Source organism: Natator depressus, chromosome 13 (assembly GCF_965152275.1).
Source record: "Natator depressus isolate rNatDep1 chromosome 13, rNatDep2.hap1, whole genome shotgun sequence".
NCBI classification, from domain to species: Eukaryota; Metazoa; Chordata; order Testudines; family Cheloniidae; genus Natator; species Natator depressus.
In genome coordinates, this window is record NC_134246.1 from 12,343,347 (window position 1) to 12,368,090 (window position 24,744).

Consider the following 24,744-nt stretch of genomic DNA (forward strand, 5'->3'; position numbering starts at 1 on the left):
CGGCATCTGATCTGCAGATACAAAGCAGATATCCATGGATTTGCAGGGCTCTAGCTGTTCAGTCAGAATCTCAAAGGTCCTGACTTGTACCGTCTCTGGAAATTGAAATAAATTAAACTATCTTTGCCGTGCATGGTTTTCCGTGTCTGTTTCTTGGGCCAGTCTCATTCATTTCCTTAGCTCCTGAATGCTATGGTGACACAGGGACTTTCTCCTACGGGTCAGATTGCAAATGACATGGAGATAGGCTCTCCACCCTACCCTGCCAGTACACTGCTAGGGGGGCTCTGGCACCGGGCGTTTTCCATCTTGCCCCTTGTGATGGAAATGAAGTGGAGGGGGTTGGTTCCCTCCTCAGGCAAGAGAGCTCAGGCCTCAGTCCCCGCTGCTGGAGGACGGAGCGGGGGATCTCAGGCCAGTGGAGGTCCCACATGTCCCTGCAGTGGGGGGAAGAAGTGAGGTACTTAAGGGCGGCCCCTTGTTCCCTTGCAGGGGTGAGGAGTGTGTGTGGGGAGGGGGTCCCCGTCCCTTTGCAGTGGGGGAGGGGCTCTTCTCGTCGCCCCTCCCCCGCGAGCCTCGGAGCCCGCTTCGCGGCCGGCCGCGCAGTCACGTGCGCCGGCCGCGCGCCCGCTCTGCGTTGCTCCTGCTCTCCGCGGAGCCCGCCGGGCCGGCCGCTGCGGGGAGCGCGGGGCTGGGGGCAGGGCGGCCGCCCCTGGAGGTCGGAGCTGGAAGTCGCAGCGTGAGGGCTCCCCGCGCGGCAGCGGGTTTCGGGGGGGCCTAGTGCAGCTTCAGGGGGATTGTGGGGAAGGGCAGCTGGGTCACTAGGGTGGTGGGGGTTGGTTGGAGTGGGTGGGTTTGGGGAGCTTTTGGGGAGGGCAGGGGGTTGAGGAGTAGGGCGGGAGGGAGGTTTCCTGGAGGGTAGCCCATATCAGGGTATATGGGGGGGAGTATGTGGGGATAGGTGCTTGAGAGGTGCCGTGGGGGTGATTAATAGAGGGTGGGGGGTTATTGGAGGGGGAGGTGCTGTGGGGCTTGGGGGGGGGGCGCTCTGGAAGGGTCGTGGGGAATATTTTCCCAGTGTGTGGACAGTGGAGGTAGGTTTTGGGGGACCAGGATTTTAGCTGAAGGTTTCTGGGTGGGGGGGAGGGTATTAAGGAGCGGAAGTGGTGCGGGTTAGGGCAGCGTGTGGAGTTGGTGTGGGCTGAATTTAAAGGTGATGAGGTGCCTTAGTAGCTTTCATTGCTGTCTCTTGGGACAGGTTTGTTTAATGATGGCCTCTCAGGACTCAGCCCTGCCTGAGCTGTTCACCAAAATAAAAGGTGTTGAAAGAACCTGGGACAAGGCAAGAGAAGATGATGGAGGGGGCAAGATATCCTGGGTGAAGGAAAGAAACAGCATCTGTGACCCAGATGCTGAAGGCCTAAATGGAGCCCTTCCAGCCAAGCTGCTGGAAGAAGAAGGAGGAAACTTGGAGTTGTCCCCATCTCCAGTACAGGGTGAAAAGCATTTGATAATGCTGCAGACTGTGCGTTTGAAGGAAGGGGAAGAAGACGTCCAGGGGGTCAGTCAGTTGAATATTCAGCAGCAGAGTGGGGTGCACATGGTAGTACAACGAGGAGCAAGTGTCTTGCAGCCCTTGGTAGTAGTGCAACAGGGAGTAGGTGCTCAGCAGAATCTACCCACAGGTGTAGCAATAAGTATACAGGATGGTGTTTATACATTTCATGACGTGGAGGTGATGCAGATTAATGTTTTGCAAGAAAAAGTACAGGCAAAAGATGAAGAAAACCAGTCCATGGATAAACCCCCAGGAATGCTACTGATTAAGGTAGAGATACTGTCAGTGAAGATGAGATGGTAACCTTTGGTCTGTAGTGTTACATTGGTAGACTTAAAACTAAAATCTGGTTTAAAAAATATAAATGAAAAATAAAAATCATGGCTGTGACTTTTTAAATGAAGGGATTTAGACATATAAATCCCTTAAATGAGTTTTTTTAAATCTCAGCCTATATTATTAAAAAGCAATCTTTCCTATGTACATTACTGACAGTTTATTAAAGCTAAAATAATTTTTTAAATATATTTTTCTCATTTCTGCATTATTTGCATTTCAGTTAGCTCAGATGTTCATAAGTATGCTGGTAGGTTTCTTTTCCTGGTTCTCACACATTAGTATAATACTGTAGTGTTTGGGTGTGAAAGTTGAAATGTTTAAAGCCAAACACAACTAGTTTTCACTTAGAACAAACTATTTGGAAAGTTCATGAAAACACTAGTATTGATATAAATACTTGGCTTTGTAAATTGTGCTACAAAACTTAAATGTTGGGCCTAAAATACTAGACATTGTCCCTTTCAAGAGATGATGCATTATATTTTGTAGTCTTGGGAGTAGTAATGATCACACTGAGTATTAAAACCTATTTAGTTAAAAAAAATTCAGTTACAATACCACAGTATCATAGAATCATAGAATATCAGGGTTGGAAGGGACCTCAGGAGGTCATCTAGTCCAACCCCCTGCTCAAAGCAGGATCAATCCCCAATTAAATCATCCCAGCCAGGGCTTTGTCAAGCCTGACCTTAAAAACTTCTAAGGAAGGAGATTCTACCATCTCCCTAGGTAACGCATTCCAGTGTTTCACCACCCTCCTAGTGAAAAAGTTTTTCCTAATATCCAACCTAAACCTCCCCCACTGCAACTTGAGACCATTACTCCTTGTTCTGTCATCAGCTACCACTGAGAACAGTCTAGATCCATCCTCTTTGGAACCCCTTTTCAGATAGTTGAAAACAGCTATCGAATCCCCCCTCATTCTTCTCTTCCGCAGACTAAACAATCCCAGTTCCCTCAGCCTATCCTCAGAAGTTATGTGTTCCAGACCCCTAATCATTTTTGTTGCCCTTCGCTGGACTCTCTCCAATTTATCCACATCCTTCTTGTAGTGTGGGTACCAAAACTGGACACAGTACTCCAGATGAGGCCTCACCAATGTCGAATAGAGGGGAATGATCACGTCCCTCGATCTGCTGGCAATGCCCCTACTTATACATCCCAAAATGCCATTGGCCTTCTTGGCAACAAGGGCACACTGCTGACTCATATCCAGCTTCTCGTCCACTGTAACCCCTAGGTCCTTTTCTGCAGAACTGCTGCCTAGCCATTCGGTCCCTAGTTTGTAGCTGTGCATTGGGTTCTTCCGTCCTAAGTGCAGGACCCTGCACTTATCCTTATTGAACCTCATCAGGTTTCTTTTGGCCCAATCCTCCAATTTGTCTAGGTCCCTCTGTATCCTATCTCTGCCCTCCAACGTATCTACCACTCCTCCCAGTTTAGTATCATCCGCAAATTTGCTAAGAGTGCAATCCACACCATCCTCCAGATCATTTATGAAGATATCGAACAAAAGCGGCCCCAGGACCGACCCCTGGGGCACTCCACTTGATACCGGCTGCCAACTAGACATGGAGCCATTGATCACTACCCGTTGAGCCCGACAATCTAGCCAACTTTCTACCCACCTTATAGTACATTCATCCAGCCCATACTTCTTTAACTTGCTGACAAGAATACTGTGGGAGACCGTGTCAAAAGCTTTGCTAAAGTCAAGAAACAATACATCCACTGCTTTCCCTTCATCCACAGAATCAGTAATCTCATCATAGAAGGTGATTAGATTAGTCAGGCATGACCTTCCCTTGGTGAATCCATGCTGACTGTTCCTGATCACTTTCCTCTCGTGTAAGTGCTTCAGGATTGATTCCTTGAGGACCTGCTCCATGATTTTTCCAGGGACTGAGGTGAGGCTGACTGGCCTGTAGTTCCCAGGATCCTCCTCCTTCCCTTTTTTAAAGATTGGCACTACATTAGCCTTTTTCCAGTCATCTGGGACTTCCCCCGTTCGCCACGAGTTTTCAAAGATAATGGCCAATGGCTCTGCAATCACATCCGCCAATTCCTTTAGCACTCTCGGATGCAACTCGTCCGGCCCCATGGACTTGTGCACGTCCAGCTTTTCTAAATAGTCCCTAACCACCTCTTTCTCCACAGAGGGCTGGCCATCTACTCCCCATGTTGCGATGCCCAGCGCAGCAGTCTGGGAGCTGTCCTTGTTAGTGAAGACAGAGGCAAAAAAAGCATTGAGCACATTAGCTTTTTCCACATCCTCTGTCACTAGGGTGCCTCCCTCATTCAGTAAGGGGCCCACACTTTCCTTGGCTTTCTTCTTGTTGCCAACATACCTGAAGAAACCCTTCTTGTTACTCTTGACATCTCTTGCTAGCTGCAGCTCCAGGTGCGATTTGGCCCTCCTGATTTCATTCCTATATGCCCGAGCAATATTTTTATACTCTTCCCTGGTCATATGTCCAACCTTCCACTTCTTGTAAGCTTCTTTTTTATGTTTAAGATCCGCTAGGATTTCACCATTAAGCCAAGCTGGTCGCCTGCCATATTTACTATTCTTTCGACTCATCAGGATGGTTTGTCCCTGTAACCTCAACAGGGATTCCTTGAAATACAGCCAGCTCTCCTGGACTCCTTTCCCCTTCATGTTAGTCCCCCAGGGGATCCTACCCATCCGCTCCCTGAGGGAGTCGAAGTCTGCTTTCCTGAAGTCCAGGGTCTGTATCCTGCTGCTTACCTTTCTTCCCTGTGTCAGGATCCTGAAATCGACCATCTCATGGTCACTGCCTCCCAGATTCCCATCCACTTTTGCTTCCCCCACTAATTCTTCCCTGTTTGTGAGCAGCAGGTCAAGAAAAGCTCCCCCCCAGTTGGCTCATCTAGCACTTGCACCAGGAAATTGTCCCCTACGCTTTCCAAAAACTTCCTGGATTGTCTATGGACCGCTGTATTGCTCTCCCAGCAAATATCAGGAAAATTAAAGTCACCCATGAGAACCAGGGCGTGCGATCTAGTAGCTTCTGCGAGTTGCCGGAAGAAAGCCTCATCCGCCTCATCCCCCTGATCCGGTGGTCTATAGCAGACTCCCACCACTACATCACTCTTATTACTCACACTTCTGAACTTAATCCAGAGACACTCAGGTTTTTCTGCAGTTTCGTACCGGAGCTCTGAGCAGTCATACTGCTCCCTTACATACAGTGCTACTCCCCCACCTTTTCTGCCCTGCCTGTCCTTCCTGAACAGTTTATAACCATCCATGACAGTACTCCAGTCATGTGAGTTATCCCACCAAGTCTCTGTTATTCCAATCACGTCATAATTCCCTGACATCACCAGGACCTCCAGTTCTCCCTGCTTGTTTCCAAGGCTTTGTGCATTCGTATATAAGCACTTGAGGGAACCTGCTGATCGCCCCTCATTCTCAGTATGAGGCAGGAGCCCTCCCATCACAGACGTTCCTGCCTGTGCTTCCTCCCGGTATCCCGTTTTCCCACTTACCTCAGGACTTTGGTCTCCTTCCCCCGGTGAACCTAGTTTAAAGCCCTCCTTACTAGGTTAGCCAGCCTGCTCGCAAAGATGCTCTTCCCTCTCTTTGTAAGATGGAGCCCGTCTCTGCCCAGCACTCCTCCTTCTTGGAACACCATCCCATGGTCAAAGAATCCAAAGCCTTCTCTCCGACACCACCTGCGTAGCCATTCGTTGACTTCCATGATTCAACGGTCCCTGCCCTGGCCTTTTCCTTCCACGGGGAGGATGGACGAGAAGACCACTTGCGCCTCAAACTCCTTTATCCTTCTTCCCAGAGCCACGTAGTCCGCAGTGATCGGCTCAAGGTCATTCTTGGCAGTATCATTGGTGCCCACATGGAGAAGCAGGAAGGGATAGCGATCCGAGGGCTTGATGAGTCTCGGCAGTCTCTCCGTCACATCGCGAATCTTAGCCCCTGGCAAGCAGCAGACTTCTCGGTTTTCCCGGTCAGGGCGGCAGATAGATGACTCAGTCCCCCGGAGGAGAGAGTCCCCGACCACCACCACCATTATATTTTTGTAAAATATAGGAGTTATGCAGTATATTAATACAAATATACTGCATAACTCCTATATTTTACAAAAATATAATTTATAAAAATTACATTTATTTTCCTTGTTTTTTCTTGAAATGTAGAGTCCTAGTAATTATATGAAAACATGCTGTCAAAAGAAGTTGAAAATTTAAACTTTTATAGTCTCATTGCTATAGTCTCAAGAAGAAGGTCTAAAATGTTCTTAAACCTGTAAAGATTCAGGGCCAGGTTTTAAAAATTGCTCAGCACTCAGTAGCTCCCGTTTAGGAACTTTACATGAATCTGTTAATTTTTCAGAAGTGCTCAACTTCCTGCAGTTTCCACTGAGTTGAAAATCTGCCTGCTCAATTTAGATGCCTAAATGACCTTTTTTGAAAATTGGGCCCCAACTATGGGTGCTAAGTGCTTGAAAACTGTGTCCCCCAAAGTCTGTTCCTGTTCCTTTTGAAGTATATGTCAAAACTCATTGATTCAGTAGGCCCCAAATCAAAATCCCTGCAGATTATGTACCAAATAACTAGCTGTAAATGAGAATTAATTGGTGGGTAGTTTATTGTATTCTGCTTGCTGGTACAGATAGCCTCTGCTGCTTTGCCACAAGCATGGTTGGACTGAGACCATTTGTTTTCTTGATGAAATGTAAAACTTCTTATTTTTTAAACTAGATTGACAGAAGTAAAGATCTACATGCAGTTGAAGGTAAGGTCCAGCAACTGCCTCCAAATGAAGAGGGAAGAGAAAAGGACATTTTCACTGTTGAGAAAGCAAAGATCTTGAGCTGTAAAGCCAAAGATGATATGTCAGTGTCACACTATGAACACAAAGAGCAAGAAGAAGAAGCAGTTATAAAAAAAACTGACACTCTAGAAGCTCAAACAAACACACAGCATAGGAAAAAAGGTAAAAAGTTGACTATGCAGTATTTGTAGCTCATATTTAGAAAACAGATTGAAGTCCTGTAAGTAACTTCCACTCTTTATGGTTAGATTAAGTTAAGGTTCAAACTACTACTGAAATGTGAAAGAATGAATGAATAACCCTTTCTGACCTTACCTGCTTAGAATTTTTTAATCAGTGTGATGTCACTGTAAAGTTTCAACAGAGAAATTATTCAGATTACTGCCTCAGTCATCTGCACTTTGAGTAATTTGGAGTATTTGAAACTTGGCTCCATAGCTAAGGTTCCATTGAGTTTTCCACTTAATGTTGAATGTAAATGCTTAATAATTAAACATGAAGATTTGTAAAATCATTCTGAGATTTGTACTCTTTAGAGCCTTCTTGGTAATCTTAATATTTAAAATCATTGTCTTCTGAAATCCTTAGATTATAACTTTTTCAGTCTCCTACAATACGACAAACTCGAAGGTGAGAAAAACTCATAATTGCACTGAGTGCTTTACCAAGTATAAGCCCAGAATAGGGTAATTCATGGTGGAGGAAAATACAGAAAGCTGTTCGTTATAACTCATCTGCGGTGGGTTTGTTGTGGGTTTTTTTTTTTTTTTTTTTTGCTATGGAAACTGATGGAGCTCTGGATCTTCATAGATAACTCCCATTCTCTGAAGCTCTCTTCTTGATTTCCCCTGTCGATCCTGGCTTCCCTGTCCATGTACATCTTGCTTGTCCCATCTAGTTCCCCTGCTACCATACCAGCCCCTCATCCTGGCTGCCGCTGTGCTTTCAGTTTGCTCTCATCCGTGTCTTCACTTTCAGCTTTCTTTGGTTGTGATAATGGGAGTTCCAGTTCAACAGACCTAGTAAGGTTTGCCAGAGCAGAGTTTCTGTCTGGTGAGCCATAAGAGTTTTCCAGGTGTAGAAGCAGTCTCTGTAACAGTGACAAACTTCATGTGCCCCATGCCACCACCTCTCAGTCCTTAACAGAAGGCAGAAGGAAGGGGTGGTTTGCAGGCAAAAACACTTAGCAGCAACAGAGGCAATATAGGATGCAGGAGATTGGGGTGGGCAGACAGATAAAGTTGACTAAGAAGCAAAGTTCTTACTTTGCTGGTGAGGCAGGTTTTCTGTCTGCTGTACTTAATAAGATGGATCCCTGATTTGATGGCTCTTACTAGTTATGCCAGACAGTGCCTCCCTGTGGCCAAATTTACAAGATTTGCAGGTTTGGAGGAGCCTATGGGTGGTTCCAAGAAGCAGTTTTTTGTGTGGGTATGAACTGATGAATAAAATAATGATAAAGTACTTTTGTTTGTTATTCATTGAAGTATACTACTATCTGCATGTCCTGAAACAGGCACATGAATTCTCTAGAAATATTTGTTGGCTTCAACTTGAATGGTCATCGTAAAGAATCGGCTTGACCCAGACCTGAGAAAATGGTTCCAGGAAAGCTTTCTGTATATTACACTATGTGCCATTTGACAACTCTGAATCTGCTTGAAAGCTGAAAATGTTCCACATTTCCTCAATTTATTTTCTAAAGAAATTCCTTACTTCTATTATGTGAGTTTGCAGGTGTTATATAATCAGCACGGAGTACAGTTCTCTTTGACCACTTAAGGAACCAACATTCTGCTGCATTTGCATTCTTGAAGTTCAAGCAATAGATTAAGGGGCTTTAAACTATAATAGTTTTTTTGTCTGTACTTAGCATTTTCAAGCCTCTGAATATGTGGAGAATCATAATTAATCTGCCATTTCTAGGCTTTTATAGTGAGTCTAGGAGGTTGTCTCACTAGTTAATGAAGCTGACATCACAGGCGTATTCCACAGGATATAAGCGTCTAGATGAGCTAAATGTTAAAGATACCCTCAAGGGAGGGAGGATTATCCATTGGTGTGAGTTAGACTAGGAGTCGTGCCTCTAGGATTTTGTTCCCAACTGTACCACTAACTCAGTGTATGGTTTTGGATGAATCACTCTAAACTCTTTTTATAATAGGTATAATAATACCTTTCTGACAGGCTTAATTTTTGGAAAGCACTTTGAGGTACTCTTATGAAAGACACTCAGAAGTGCAAAGTATTATTACTTAATCTAGGAGGTTTAGTTAGGAAATTGGCACTATTCTTTAAGTCAGATAATTGTTTTGTGGCTCATGTGACCTAAATATGTCTATATTCTCATAGGGGAAAAGGTGATCTTCCATTGTGATCTGTGCGCATTCACCTCTCTTAGACTATCAAGTCTTAATCGTCACATGAAAACCCATTCTGATGAAAAACCCCATGTATGTCACCTCTGCCTTAAGGCTTTCCGTACAGTTACTCTCCTGCGTAACCATGTGAATACACATACAGGTATACTTAGTGTGTAAGAATGTGCTCCTTTTACTTGGTGGCATTGAATTTAAGTGATTTAAGTGGCATTGAAATGATCTTGTCTTCGGCCACCAGTCTGCATTCTAAACCCCCCATTGATTTTATTGGGAGTTCCGTATGTAGAGTGGTGACACAACATGGCTTTAGTGTTTATATATAAATATATAAAAAATAGTCAACAGAACCATCCTCAAGGTGAAATGAATTAAAATATCGAATTCTTGTGCTCATGACCTGGTCTATCTCCTTTAATATCTGTGGGCCTTTTTCTTCCTAATATTTTAAAATAGGTATGTAATACATAAACCTTGCCTTCGTAATACATTTATAGTTTTTAAATATTTGCATCTAAAAAAATTTCATATCAATTTTTTATATTAAAACTATTTTCATTAATGTGTAAATGCTGATTTACTACTGAGAAATTACACAGATATGCCTTTTTAAAAAAATCTAAATAATATGTTCTTACAGGGACCAGACCGTATAAGTGTAGTGACTGTGAGATGGCATTTGTGACCAGTGGTGAGCTTGCACGACACAGGCGATATAAGCACACTCTAGAAAAACCCTTTAAGTGCTCAATGTGTAAATATTCTAGTGTAGAAGTAAGTGCAGTACTACTGAATCTCTTTTTTTTTTTTCTTTCTTTTTTGGGGGGGGTGTATGTTTTCAAATACAGAAGACTGATATGCTGTGAGTTCAGTAGGTTTTTACACAGATGCATAAAATTACTCATGAGGAGAAGTGCTCGAAGGATTGGAAACTAATGGTGCACCTTCATATTATCTTTATTTACCTTAGTTTTACAAAACTCATTAACCGTAGCAGATACACAGGTCAGTAAATGAACTTATGTGGCTACATATGTAAGTTACAGTATTGACACTGAACAACTGGGTTGAGTTGGGGAGATTCTCCTTAGTGCAGAGGGTTTGTGCATTGCTGTTTCCACCATTTTAACCCCATTACTTCCCTCCACAGAAGAGCAGTGGCCACACAGATAGCAGCTACAGTCCCTGCACACAACAAAGGAGGGCTCTGCACTGATCCCATAGATTGGCATGAAGATTGCCACAGGGGCATGTGTAAGCGGAGGGAGATATTGGATCTCCAGATTCAATGGCCCAGAAACTTGTCCTGGCCACAAAGGGCTGAGTTTTCAGCCCCAGGATCCGGCCAAACATTAAGGGAGTGAATTCCATCCCTCCACCTCCAGGTGCCTTCACAAAGCCCAATTAATAAAACTTTCAGAAGTAGAGGATGAATTTCATTATTTATGAAGAAGCCTTTCAAAAAATAAAGACATTTATTCAGAATCATCATTCATTCTTATTTTGTCTGCTCACTCATTCTTCTGAATGAGCTTTTGTACGTTTTTAAGTTAACATTTTCTGTGTTCATCAAACCCTTTTTTGAAAACATACCAACAAATACATTTTGTTTTAATATTTTTTCTAGTTATTTTCTAACAGTAAAAATGGCTGTAGGATCAGGGGTCACTGTAAATACATCATGCAGCAAACAGGCACTTGATTAACTTTATGCACATGAGTAGGCTTGTTATAGTCAGTTGTTACTGCTAATGTATAAAATTAAGCACTTGCTTAGTGTTTGTAGGATTGGCATCTATAGTGTAGTTCCGGGTCAAATAAAATAAAAACTAGAAAATGCCAGAGATTCACATGGAAAATAGTAAGCATTCAATCATGCACCTACTTTTTGTGTGCACTGTTTTTGCGGTTATGTTGTTAAATGACTATTAAGTGCCTGACATGCTGTGCCCAAATTGCGACTGCGTACAGACCTTGCCTGTTCCTCTTTTCAAAATATGGTCCCTTAATGCTCCACATGTATTGTGCTAGTAGATTTTGAATAATATTTAAATCTAAATTGAAATGATTTTTAAAAATATTAAATGTACTCTGTACTTTTCTCTTTTTTTTTAAGTAAGGGTCTTATTAATCACTTTTTGCTATTACAATATTACAACCTCACATTGAAGTTTGTGAGAGTTTTGCTTGAGTGAGTGCTGAAGAAGCTCTTAGATAGTTATTACTATGCAGTTAGGATTTGATGCAGCACAGACTTAAGCACATCCATGATTTTTACTTGAGTAGTGACGTTGAGTGAGGCTATTCGTGGATTAAATTAAGCATGTATGTAAATCTTTGCCAGATTGAAGCCAATGTGATGAGCAAATATGTTACTTAGTATTGGCCTTTCCATTTTTTTCTCTATATTTTCAATTTTTCTTTGGCTGGCATTTTCACAGCTGCCTAAGGGAGATAGGTGCCCTCATTAGGATGCTTTGAAAATCCTAGCCTTTGTGCATTTGATAGAGGTGTACGCAGGGCCAGTTTCACTATTTCTCCCTATATAGTCGTTTTCCCCTTTTGTTTGTGTGGGTCTTCAACGCTCTATGCGGGGAAGGAATATTAAAAATACCCCTAAAAATTGTGATTGCAAATCCACTAAAATTGAAAGGGTGTTTTAATGAGGGTGTAGAACTTGAAATTACTACATTTGTTCTGTAAAATGGATTAGATTTTAAATTGACAGTGTCCCTTTAATAAGGGTGGTGTTAAAATTAATTTTTGACTTTTACACTAGGCAAGCAAATTGAAGCGTCACCTTCGTTCACATACAGGAGAGCGTCCTTATAACTGTTATCTCTGTAGTTATGCTAGCAAAGATACCTATAAGCTGAAAAGACATATGGTAACTCATTCAGGTAAGGCTTATTCATGTAATGGTTAATATATATATATTTTACAGTTTTGGTAAATCTTTAGGACTATATTTTTTTAAGCTGACCTCAATCCAGCCTCTGAAATTGCTGCTGCAGTTTTACTCAGACAGTTTTTCACTTATGTTTTGTGTGTCACAAGAACATACATGGAAAAATGTTCATGTAAAATTGTTAGGTCTGTTTTTAAAACTACTTTTGAAAATTTGGCCGATCAGATTATAACAATTTTTAATTGTGTTCATTTTGTTTAAACTGACCTTTACTGATATGAAATAAAAAGTTCAGTGTCTTCTCTTGTGTGCTCTTGTTTTCTGTGATCCAGTTTTCAGTTTTGTATCAGGCCTGGTTAATTTTACATGGCATGTGTCTGACAGTCAGGAGGGTTTGCAAAAAAATAGCTGTCCCAAAATGTGGGCATGACTGTGGCACATCTGTTTCCTAAAAATACAGTCTCTTCATGTAAAGTATTTTGGCAAATGAATAACTGCAAATCCTGTAATTATAACTTGCACTATTTTAATATTTATGGCAAAATAACAAAAGTAATTTGTTCCTGCTGTGCTCTCCTGTTTCTTTATGGAATCCCAGTGAAGACAAACAGATTACAAAGTCTGCTTGAGAGCAGAATTTAGCCCAGTTCAGTGTTAGCAATTGTGCATTTTCCTACATTAAACACAGCAGAAAAGAAGAACGAACTAATTAATATTTTAAGTTACATAAATGGCATTGTACTGTCATTAGTTCTGCTCACAACTTCTGTAGGCTAAAATCCTGCACTGGGATCAGCTCTAAGCTAGTGTGGATCTCTGCACACATCATGCAGTATGTATTGCTACTGAAGTTAATGATTTTCTGTACGGGCACAGAGATTCGTGCTGGTGGATCACAATGCAGTATCAGGGCCACAGACGTCCATGGGAGAGGTGCGTTTGTATCAAATATATATGTAGAGCTGCTGAGCATATATTATCTAACTTCTCATGCTTTTTTCATAGGAGAAAAACCCTATGAATGTTATGTTTGTCAGGCCAGATTCACACAAAGTGGTACCATGAAAATCCATATATTACAGAAGCATAGTGAAAATGTGCCCAGATACCAGTGTCCACATTGTAACACATTTATTGCAAGAAAAAGTGATTTGGGTGAGTTTGGATTTAAGAAAAAAATGGAATGCAATTGCATAGGGAATTTGGTATCTTTTCTTACTGTTCATAATGCTATAAAAATGTTCTTTGACTTATTTTTATCATTAACTAAAGTATTCCTAGGGAGAAAATATTCATGAATTTCTCCTGCTGAGGGGATGTGGTGCCATCTTGTGGTTGCTATAGATTGGTACAGTTATAACGCTCCACATCAAGAGTTAACATTTGCAAGATCTTATTAAATACCTGTGGCATTAAGAAAATCCATTTTCCAAAGTGACAGCCGTAACAAAAATCTAGGCCATAGATTCTCTACTGCACAGAGTGGAAACTCAGTGTGGCAGAAGGAGCCAATCTTGATGGGACTGTCACAGTTTCCAGATTCTGTTCCAGCCCCAGCCTAAGCATGAAATAAAAGTGGGTGTCAGACCAGAAATCTGAGGAGCTGGAAATATATTGAATGTTTTTAATACACTGATATCCTTGAATATATAAGATCAGCTTGTACATTTATATTTGTCCTTGAATGTTTTTTTAACTTTACTTGTGAATTATGGAGCAATTTACAAATGAGACTTCAGAGTACAAGGCATCTCATTCATAATTAATATACACTTTATGAACTTTTAATCTTGCGTTCATATATGTTTAGCAGGCAATATTTGTACTATAGAAATTCTAAATTCCATTAAGCAGTTGTAGCAGGTCTGTTTTCAGGTTCTGTAAGATTTATGTGACATGACAGATTATGGTGTACATACAATACATAGAGATGACCTTTAACTCTTTGGGTCTTTTCCCATCAAGCAGAAAGCACTATATTCTGATGTAGATACCTACATTCTTTATACAATCCATTGATTTTTTTCTCACCTGCAAGTAATATCACTACATGCTGGTGTATATGCAAATTTCTGCTTAAAATATCATAAATGGAAGCTGTCTATATGCAGATTAAATTTTCAGTTATACAAACCACTATATTGCAAATACAAACCCACATGAGTTTCCAAGAGAATTATGATTATACTGACTCTGTATCTGAAACAAGACTTCATTTGCATACCAATAAAATTATAAGTATCCATATAGTTCACTTGTAAATTGATGTGTTTTAGTAATTTGAAGACCTCATAGAAATCAGATTTTCATTAACAAGCCACCGTATTAGAAATACAACCTATTTGTTATAATTCAGTCAATATAACTGACAGGTTCCAAACAAATTTATACACAAAGGCCAAGATTTTCAAACTAGGAGCTTAAAGTTAGGGTCTTAAATGGGTACTTAAGTGCCAACCTGATTTTCAAATGTGCTGAATATCCGAAAGTTCCAATTGGGGTCAACACTGCACATTTGTTCAGCTTCTTGTACAAAGGCTCATGCATTCATCACAAGTGTGTGTAAGTAAGTGTGTGTGTGTGTGTGTATGTATATATGTGTGTGTGTGTGTGATTTGATTAAATATGTTACCATAGTGGGCTCCTGGTGCTTGAATGAGATGGGTTGAGGCATAAAGGGCCAGATTTTTAAAGGTATTTGGGTACATAAAGATAGGCACCTAGGCACATTTGGAAAACCCACTAAAGGCCTAACTCAAATTGAAATCAATTAAATATCTATTCATAAAGGTAGAACTACGGTAGGGTGTTTACTTATGGAATTTGTCTCTGTTCAGAGATTATCACCTAACAAGCACCTATTGATTGTCAAAAAGCCCACGTATACTGCAGGTACCACATTACAATAAATATAATTTTGGGCCAGATTATCAAATATACTTAGGTGCCTAAAGATGCAGAATTATTTCAACGGGAGGTAGGTGCCCAAACTGCTTAGGTGCTTTTGAAAATCCCAGTAAGCGCGTAAACAGCTTTTGAAAATCTGGTCCTTTGTGCTGCTGCCCCAAAGGTGATGCTAGTAGACTGTTTTTTGGCTCCTGTACAGAGGTAGTAGGAGGCCTGGAAGGTACCTTGTCAGCTTTCTTTCACACAACCCCCCCGCCCGTACGCCTGTTCCAGGCTATGCACAGACTAGCCTTTTGTCTGAATCTATGGACATCCAGAAATCCATCTTCAGCTACCACAACTTTTCAATGTAATGATCTGTAAAACTGTTTTAGGCGTTCACTTACGGAACCTGCATTCCTACCTGGCCGTAGCGATGAAGTGCCGTTATTGTGAAGCTCTTTTCCATGAGCGCTATGCTCTTATTCAGCACAAGAAAACTCATAGAAATGAAAAGCGATTCAAATGTGATCGATGCAGTTATGCATGCAAGCAGGTATTTACATTAATTGGAGTGTGATAGCTTATTCAGCTAATATTTCTGTGGGGTAGGCTTGGCTTTGGGGATGTATTTGCTTTGATCATAATTATTTGTTACCACAGTCTAGCTAAAATACTGTGTTTATATTTATTTACAAGATAACTGGTTTATGAATGAATGAATGATAAATTAGTAATGCTAAAAAATCTTAAACTATTTGCTTATGAAAAATCATTCAGACATGATTTGTTCGAAAGTAGGAAATAAGAGCAGTTATTTTCACTGCCATTGTGATAACAGAACATGGTATTTGCATCTTATTTGTAGTATTCAACATGTACAGAATAAAGTTTTTTCAATCCGAACTGGTATTTATATAAAACAAATAACAATATACTATAAAAGTAGCTTGGAAGCCATGCAATATAAAATGTCAGGAAAGACTGGATTCCTAGCGTAGGTTATTTTTCATAAGAAGTAATTTGACATAGGATACTGTATTCCTTGCCTAATTTATTTATAGAATTTACATTTTTAATAGATTAGATGTACCCCATATCTTACAGATGTTGACAACTCTTTAGAAACTTCATTACACAGCTTTGTTCATACCCTCAATCAGCTTGGCTCTATTTATCTGGCCTGGCTGAAACAAACTTCTTAGTGGACCTTTTGTTATCCGAATGTATTTCTGCATATTTTTATCTCATACCTATTCTAGAAGGAATTTTCATACATCTGAAAATGGAAGAATTAAATCATGCTGTAGGTTTCATAAGTTTTTTGCTATATCAGTAACATAAGGAAACATATTTATCCCAATATATAACCTTTATAGTCTTTGTTTCATTCCTGGATGGTGTGATTAAAGAGTTACGTACACTCTAGACTAATCATTTTACACTATATTTCAGTCCAAAGAAACTTTTATTATTGGATGCTCTGATTAGAGAATTATGTGCAGTCCAGACGTGATGAATTTTCATCCTCTTAAATTGTATTTAGAAATCTGTCATGTTTAAAAACTGAAATATGTGGCCATGCTCTATGGAATATTTATTTGTTCATAACAGTTTATTAAGTCCATTATTACCCTTACATTAGCAATGTATGTACTATACATTAGCACAATTAAAATCTTCACCAGCCAAAGGAATAAACATGCTATGGTAGTATAAGTTTTTCTGAAAAGAACTCATAAAAAACACACAGGATTCTTTCATTGACACTCCTGCTCTAAGTGCTTTTTGGACTCTCATTGGAAAAGTGTGAAAATTTAGTGACTTGTTCTGCCTGTTGATTTCATCACACTCAGGAAGAGACATTAAAATATAGAGAGAAGATAACTAAATATGGATCAAAATATGGATTCTTAATCAGACAAGCATACTCTATAGTAGAAAGGGATATTTAACTTTTAAGGCTGGGCTTTTAAGCCCATTAAAACCACGTATAGCTTTATCTTGCCATTGCTCCCCTGAAGAGGTTAACAAAATGTAAAATACTGAGAGCTCAGTAATATGGGTTTTCACATGTGTTCTTTATAACTTCAACAGCTTATTAATTGTAATCAATTTCTGTTGAATTAAAACAACTGTCCCCTCTGAACTCACCAGTTACCACTTGTCAGAGGAAAGGAGGGCACAGGCATTCTCTTATCTAGTCAGCTGTCCACTTGTCTGGGGAAAAGAGGGCAGGAGGCAAGCCAGACCTTGAAGAGGTTTTTGAAGCTGCAGTATGCAGGTGTGCTTTCTCCACAAGCAGCAATCTTTTCTACCCTGTCTGATACTTTTATTAGTCATTCCTTCCCACTGTTCATTACATAGGCCCTGATGTGCTAGCATAGACTGTTCCCTTACAGAGTTCCATTTCCTTCAGCACGTCTCCAGTTGCATGTAATGATCCATATCAGTGGATGTCACTGCATCATCGCGGCAATGCAAACTCAGCAGGGGTGGAGTTTCCAATGGACAGTAGGAGACAAGGTCTTAAGAACCCACCAACTCTAGAAAATAACATTTTAAAAAAAATCAAAACCGTTAACTTATTCTCTCATTTTTCTGGGAAGGTTTGTTTTGTTCCAACCATTCTTTAAAACGTTGCACAGTAAAATAATTGACACTCTTGAATATTCTGATAAAGTGAAAGATTTAGGAAAATACAAACTAAATCTCAGTACTCAGCCTGTAACATCTTATTTCAGGGGTAACTGTTCTCCAAGTGATGGTACATGTAGGGTAAAATCCTGGTCCTATTCAAGTCAGTGGCAGTTTTGCCATTGACTTCAGTGGGAGCAGAATTTTACCCTACATGTTCTTCAATACTTGTGCTCTGTGAAACAAATTAAGGAAACTGCAACAACCTTGGACTCTAGTTTTCTTGCTTGTCACAAAGTTAGTTATGTTTTAAACATTGTTTTCTTCATTTCAGGAACGACACTTGATTGTGCATATGCGTACACATACTGGTGAGAAACCCTTCACTTGTGTATGTTGCAGCAAATGCTTCCGGCAGAAGCAGCTTCTAACTGTTCACTTCAGGAAACACCATGATTCCAATTTTAAACCAACAGTTTATGAATGCCCTAAATGTGGCAAGGGCTATTCACGCTGGGTAAGGTACTTCCTTTTAAGGAATCTCAATGGGGAGATATCTTTAGTTAAGTACTACGTATCACATTTTTATAAAGAAGCAGTCTACTGGCTGAACTGAATCTCCAGCTAGCTCCTTGATGCAGAGCCAGCAATAGGCTTTTTCCAGATCTCACATCAAAGGGTTAATACATCTGATAATTTGCCACTTTATATAAAAGGCCACGTGTTTGTTTCAAGAATTATATTGGTACAATGCAAGTTGGGAATTAATAAGATTGAAAGTGCAAATAGTCTATTGATAGAAAATAAAAGGCAAATAGGAAACAAATGTAAATATCTGGAAAGTATCCTAGATGGGTACCAAAAGACAAATAGAGGAAACTGCACAAAATGTGTAAAGTAGAAAATACAAGGAATATTTTAGCAAAGTGAATGAGAGAAGAATAATCCTGTTCTTCAAAACCGTATGCTACCAGCAGAATTTGTATCTCAGCCAGCTCCCTGAGCACACAGGATACTGTGTTAGCAACAAGAAGTGTTACTGTCATTGGGACTCGTGATTATAGTAGCTTCAAAAGCAGGTCCTACCTTCTTTTTAAATTTGATATTTTATAAACTATTTTATTCACTTACGAATCAAACAAAGATGGTAGATCTGATTTTAAGCCTACCAGTCTTTATAATGGTCCTTTAAAGTGGAATTTAAAATTTTTTGCTGGAACAATCTTCAGAAGTTGGCTGTATTTTAAAGAATCCTTATTGAGGTTACAGGGACAAACCATCCCGATGTGTAGAAAGAATAGTAAATATGGCAGGCGACCAGCTTGGCTTAACAGTGAAATCCTTGCTGATCTTAAACACAAAAAAGAAGCTTACAAGAAGTGGAAGATTGAACAAATGACCAGGAACGAGTATAAAAATATTGCTCGGGCATGCAGGAGTGAAATCAGGAAGGCCAAATCACACCTGAAGTTGCAACTAGCAAGAGATGTTAAGAGTAACAAGAAGGGTTTCTTCAGGTATGTTAGCAACAAGAAGAAAGTCAAGGAAAGTATGGGCCCCTTACTGAATGAGGGAGGCAACCTAGTGACAGAGGATGTGGAAAAAGCTAATATACTCAATGCTTTTTTTGCCTCTGTCTTCACGAACAAGGTCAGCTCCCAGACTGCTGCACTGGGCAGCACAGCATGGGGAGGAGGTGACCAGCCCTCTGCGGAGAAAGAAGTGGTTTGGGACTATTTAGAAAAGCTGGACGAGCACAAGTCCATGGGGCTGGATGCGCTGCATCCGAGAGTGCTAAAGGAGTTGGCGGATGTGATTGCAGAGCCATTGGCCATTATCTTTGAAAAATCATGGCGATCGGGGGAAGTCCCGGATGACTGGAAAAAGGCTAATGTAGTGCCCATCTTTAAGAAAGGGAAGGAGGAGGATCCTGGGAACTACAGGCCAGTCAGCCTCACCTCAGTCCCTGGAAAAATCATGGAGCAGGTCCTCAAGGAATCAATTCTGAAGCATGTAGAGGAAAGGAAAGTGATCAAGAACAGTCAGCATGGATTCACCAAGGGCAAGTCATGCCTGACTAATCTAATTGCCTTCTATGATGAGATAACTGGCTCTGTGGATGAGGGGAAAGCAGTGGACGTGTTGTTCCTTGACTTTAGCAAAGCTTTTGACATGGTCTCCCACAGTATTCTTGCCAGCAAGTTAAAGAAGTATGGGCTGGATGAACGGACGATAAGGTGGATAGAAAATTGGCTAGATTGTCAGGCTCAACGGGTAGTGATCAATGGCTCCATGTCTAGTTGGCAGCCGGTATCAAGCAGAGTGCCCCAAGGGTCGGTCCTGGGGCCGCTTTTGTTCGATATCTTCATAAATGATCTGGAGGATGGTGTGGATTGCACCCTCAGCAAGTTTGCAGATGACACTAAACTGGGAGGAGAGGTAGATACATTGGAGGGTAGGGCTAGGATACAGAGGGCCCTAGACAAATTAGAGGATTGGGCCAAAAGAAATCTGATGAGGTTCAACAAGGACAAGTGCAGAGTCCTGCACTTAGGATGGAAGAATCCCATGCACCGCTACAGACTAGGGACCGAATGGCTCGGCAGCAGTTCTGCAGAAAAGGACCTAGGGGTTACAGTGGACAAGAAGCTGGATATGAGTCAGCAGTGTGCCCTTGTTGCCAAGAAGGCCAATGGCATTTTGGGATGTATAAGTAGGGGCATTGCCAGCAGATCGAGGGACGTGATCATTCCCCTCTATTCGACATTGGTGAGGCCTCGTCTGGAGTAGTGTGTCCAGTTTTGGGCCCCACACTACAAGAAGGATGTGGAAAAATTGGAGAGAGTCCAGCAGAGGGCAACAAAAATGATTAGGGGACTGGAACACATGACTTCTGAGGATAGGCTGAGGGAACTGGGATTGTTTAGTCTGCGGAAGAGAAGAATGAGGGGGGATTTGATAGCTGTTTTCAACTATCTGAAAAGGGGTTCCAAAGAGGATGGATCTAGACTGTTCTCAGTGGTAGCTGATGACAGAACAAGGAGTAATGGTCTCAAGTTGCAGTGGGGGAGGTTTAGGTTGGATATTAGGAAAAACTTTTTCACTAGGAGGGTGGTGAAACACTGGAATGCGTTACCTAGGGAGGTGGTGGAATTTCCTTCCTTAGAAGTTTTTAAGGCCCAGCTTGACAAAGCCGTGGCTGGGATGATTTAGTTGGGGATTGGTCCTGCTTTGAGCAGGGGTTGGACTAGATGACCTCCTGAGGTCCCTTCCAACCCTGATATTCTATGATAAGTTTGATAAGCAGCAAGTCATTGAGATTAATTGACCTTTTTTCTAGTTTTCTAAAATCTGTATATTAGAAACTTGAAATGTTTGTCTCTTTGTGTTTAAAATGCATAATTGCATTAATACTACATTCATATATCTGTGCTTCATTGTCCTATCAGAATAATATGCATAAGCATGCTGAAAGCTGTGGATTGGTGAGGGCAAAATCTGTTACACGCCGCAAAGGAAACAAGGGCAAAAAGAAAAGATGCGACAGACTAAAACATGATGTTAAGCAAGAAGGTAATCAGCTAATAAGTTTAGAATTTAATCAAGTAAATTGGAATCAACCAGATATGGCTAAAGCTGTGAATCTCATCCTGTGGTTTAATTAATATTTCACAGTGAGGTTAATTTAAGTGCTAACATAAGATACATGTTTGTTTCAGACACCGTTTTATGTGTGTCAGAAAGCCCAGTCAGCTGAGTGAGAGTCATTCCTCAGTTATTTGTTCTGGAGCCACTGTTCCCCTGCTCATGCAAGTTTCCTCCCAGTCTCCCTGCCCAGCAATAGTCAAAAATACAGCACTGTTCTTTAATCAAGGAAGATGAAGGCCACAGTGAGTTCTCCTGTGCAGATCAGCGAGTCAGCAGGCAATAGGGACCAAATTGAAAACTCCTGAGTACCACAAACCGAGCTCCTCCCATTTGTGATGCCAAACTAGAATGCTGCTTAGAGTATACTGAGCATGTCTTCATAATATGATCATTCCTCTTCTTTACCTTGTGTTTGGTCATCAGAGAAATAGTACAAATGACTATTTTAAACAGAATTGGGCTTCACAGTTAACGTGCCACTGAGATGAGTAAGACAGTTCACACCTCAAAGCTATTGTTTCAGGCTGTCTGCAGGCTTGGGCGGACACATTTGTTTTATTATTTTTTATTTTTAAAATACAACTATAGGCTCCCATCCAGTACTTTGGATTCCTAGCCCATAAATTAAAAATCACAAGATGAACAGAAGGATTACCCCTAAATATCTGTTTCTCTCGCTCTCCTCAGCAGCCTTAACAAAAGTCTGGAGAGCTACCTAGGCTATGGCAGATCAAGGGTGGGGAAGTGAGTTCCCAAACTGAAAACTTCTCACTGAGAACACCTGCCAGCAGCTCAGGCACCTCTCCTGAGGTAGTGTATCACGCTGCGTTGGTTTACAATTTGTTCACATTTTGAAGGTTATCAGATCTTTACAGTCATCAGGGCTATATAGTAATTTTTAAAAAATTTAAGCCTAGATTCTGGAGTACAAGATGGTAGCCAATATGAAAAGGTACTGGCTCATTGATCTGTTGCAAGCTTGGCCAATTTGACTCTTTCTAAGCATGAGTAGGCAACACAGTATTTAATATATTGGCAGGCAGTTTACACTGATTTTTTTTCCCCTGTATGGACAATGCCACTGGGATAACATTTCACATTATGATAATTGTGATGTTGTAATTTTTCAAAGTCTGATGAATACATCTCAAGGTGGGTCATCAGCAGGTGGTTTTACAATAGCGTTCCCTCCACTCCTTTCAGTGGTAAGGCTGCAATGATTGTGACTGAAGATTTTAAAAGAAATGCCAGTATAGACCCAGACCTAGGCTTTGCTTGTGGTTTTTGTATTTACAATACTTACGTTGTGTAGACTTTTGCTGCTGTTGTCTGCTACATGCAGACTATGAATTGTTTTGTGCATCTTCAGCTCTTGGGGTGAGAAATTCAGTTTGCTGGAATTTAAATAATGTCTCTACAAGCACTAGAGAGACAGAATGCAACTACTTCCCATTATTTGACTCTCTCAGATCTTACACACTAAAGCACTGGGTCCAAATTACTTTTTTTCAACAGTTAGTATTTGGGGCTGAACAGGGGCAGAGGAATAGTTTTACACACACACTTGGAATATGGACTATAAGATGTAGGTATATATGTTTGTGTGATTGGCTTCTTGAAAGATCATAGTATCACAAGAAGTTTTGACTCTTTTTTTTTTGCTCAGGTTTAAAAATTGATTTATGGTGTCTTTCTGGCTGATGAATAACATGCTCTGCTGCTGCTGTTGAACATTAATTTAAATTTTTTTAGAGGAATTCCCTCTTCATCATTCTGCCATGGATGTGAGAAGTATGTAAGTCTCCAGTTAATTAATGTTGAGGTCTCTGCTGATTAGTAAATCATTGGTGCTACTCAGTAGCATTGATTATTGCACATTACAACTAAATTGATCCACCAAAGTTGAGAACACAATCACAGTGGTAGCAAGGTGACATTTATAACAGAATGTATTTATCCTCCAAAATTGGAGACTTTAAAATAGAAAATGTAGTGGTGCATTATAGACACTGAAAATGTTTTTTCCCCTACAGTGAAACTGCAGAATGGTAAATTCATTTAGTATTTAATTCTTTCTCTCGTTGACAATTATGATGTTTAATTTTTCTGCAAAGCTGTTGACCTGGGATCATTCCAAGATGTTTCCTTTGTGAACACGGAATGCTGTGCCAGTGAGATTGTCCCTGTCGTATATGGAATAGAAACAAGTACTCCGAGGGAGCAGAAAACAGAAATGACTTGTGAAATGATCCTCAACATGATGGACAAATAATACAAACACAAGTTCTGATTTCCATCATTAACGTACAGAATCTCAGTTTGTATACTAGTGCAAAGTTTGTAAGCATGTTAAGGGAAGTAAGCTGTAGAAGGTATTGGTTTCTGTAAAAGTTGCTAAAAAGTTGTTAGCTAAAGTTACATGGAAGCAACATATGTTCTAACATGTTCACATCAGCGTCAAAGAAAAACAGATCTTAAAACTAGGCCATGGAAAAAAGGTAGGTTGAATTTATTCAATTTACTTTTCATTTTTCTTCCAGCTTTAGTTACAGAATTACATACAATTTTCAAGCAGATTTATTCCTCAGTAGCTCTGTGCTCCTGTCAGATCCAGATCTGTGTGACCTTCAGCTTGTTTGCATTTACCTCATGGTGAGCACATTGTGAAAGGCAATATTATTCTGATGCAAAGAACATAGCTAGGTCTTCTCTCGGAACACTAAAGATCTCAACAAATCTGTACTGTTTTACCCTAGTATAGTACTTATCTTTATATAAATCTGAGAACCATGATATGCAGCCAGATACCCTGTCATTAAGTTTATTGTAACTTCATTAACTTTACAATATATATATACTTTTAATCTCTTAATTTTAAAAAGGTCACTTCTTCTATAACATAACAACCAAGCCTCAGAATTGGGTAAGCCCTTGGGCAGATTCTCCTCCCATTTAACACCAGTTTTACACAGGTGTAACTCTGTTGATTTCAGTTGGGGCACTCGTGCTTCCCACCAGGGTGGGAGGAGAATCAGACCCCTTATTTTTTCGTTGATTATTAGGACTTTTATAACCACTTTGCGCTATAGTGTGAAAAGCTTTAGTAGAGTAGTAAGACCATCAGGTGGCCTGTGATTGAATGTTATCTAGCAATTTTCATTTTCCTAACTGTTTTCTTGTAGTTTGCTTTTTGAATAGCTATCTTGTATGTAGCTACATGCATATGACTGTAAGAATGGGTTTATACTTGGGACTTGATCCAAAGCACATAAAGGTCATTTGAAAGATTCCCATTGACTTAAATCACTTTGGTTCAGGCCTCTAATAATGTATGCTTGTGTTTAAAAAACATGAAAAGTATTTTAACAATGTTCATGGGACATACTGTATGTAAAAGCAATGAAATTCTAGTCGTTCTAGCTTTTTACCAATTTGTTGGAATCCCCACTTTTATACCAGTCTTTCTGCTTAGTCTTCATGACAGTCACAAATAGTACCATTCATTGTTGTTGATTACAGTGAGCAAAACCAATTTTTGCATTATTCACTCATTTTTACTTTCATTTACAAATAA

General features: G+C 40.5%; 1 protein-coding gene across 1 annotated transcript; it reads left to right on the top strand.

Moving 5' to 3' along the window:
- The first annotated feature begins 638 nt into the window (after positions 1 to 638).
- On the top strand, positions 639 to 24,077 carry CTCFL (CCCTC-binding factor like). The gene is made up of 11 exons (XM_074969386.1): positions 639 to 739; positions 1,259 to 1,828; positions 6,641 to 6,875; positions 9,066 to 9,236; positions 9,732 to 9,865; positions 11,871 to 11,991; positions 13,005 to 13,154; positions 15,281 to 15,441; positions 17,857 to 18,039; positions 20,972 to 21,095; positions 23,285 to 24,077. Exons 2-11 carry the CDS (start codon positions 1,268 to 1,270, stop codon positions 23,440 to 23,442), a joined length of 1,998 nt encoding a protein of 665 aa, XP_074825487.1. The 5' UTR covers positions 639 to 739; positions 1,259 to 1,267; the 3' UTR covers positions 23,443 to 24,077.
- The last annotated feature ends 667 nt before the right edge of the window (positions 24,078 to 24,744 follow it).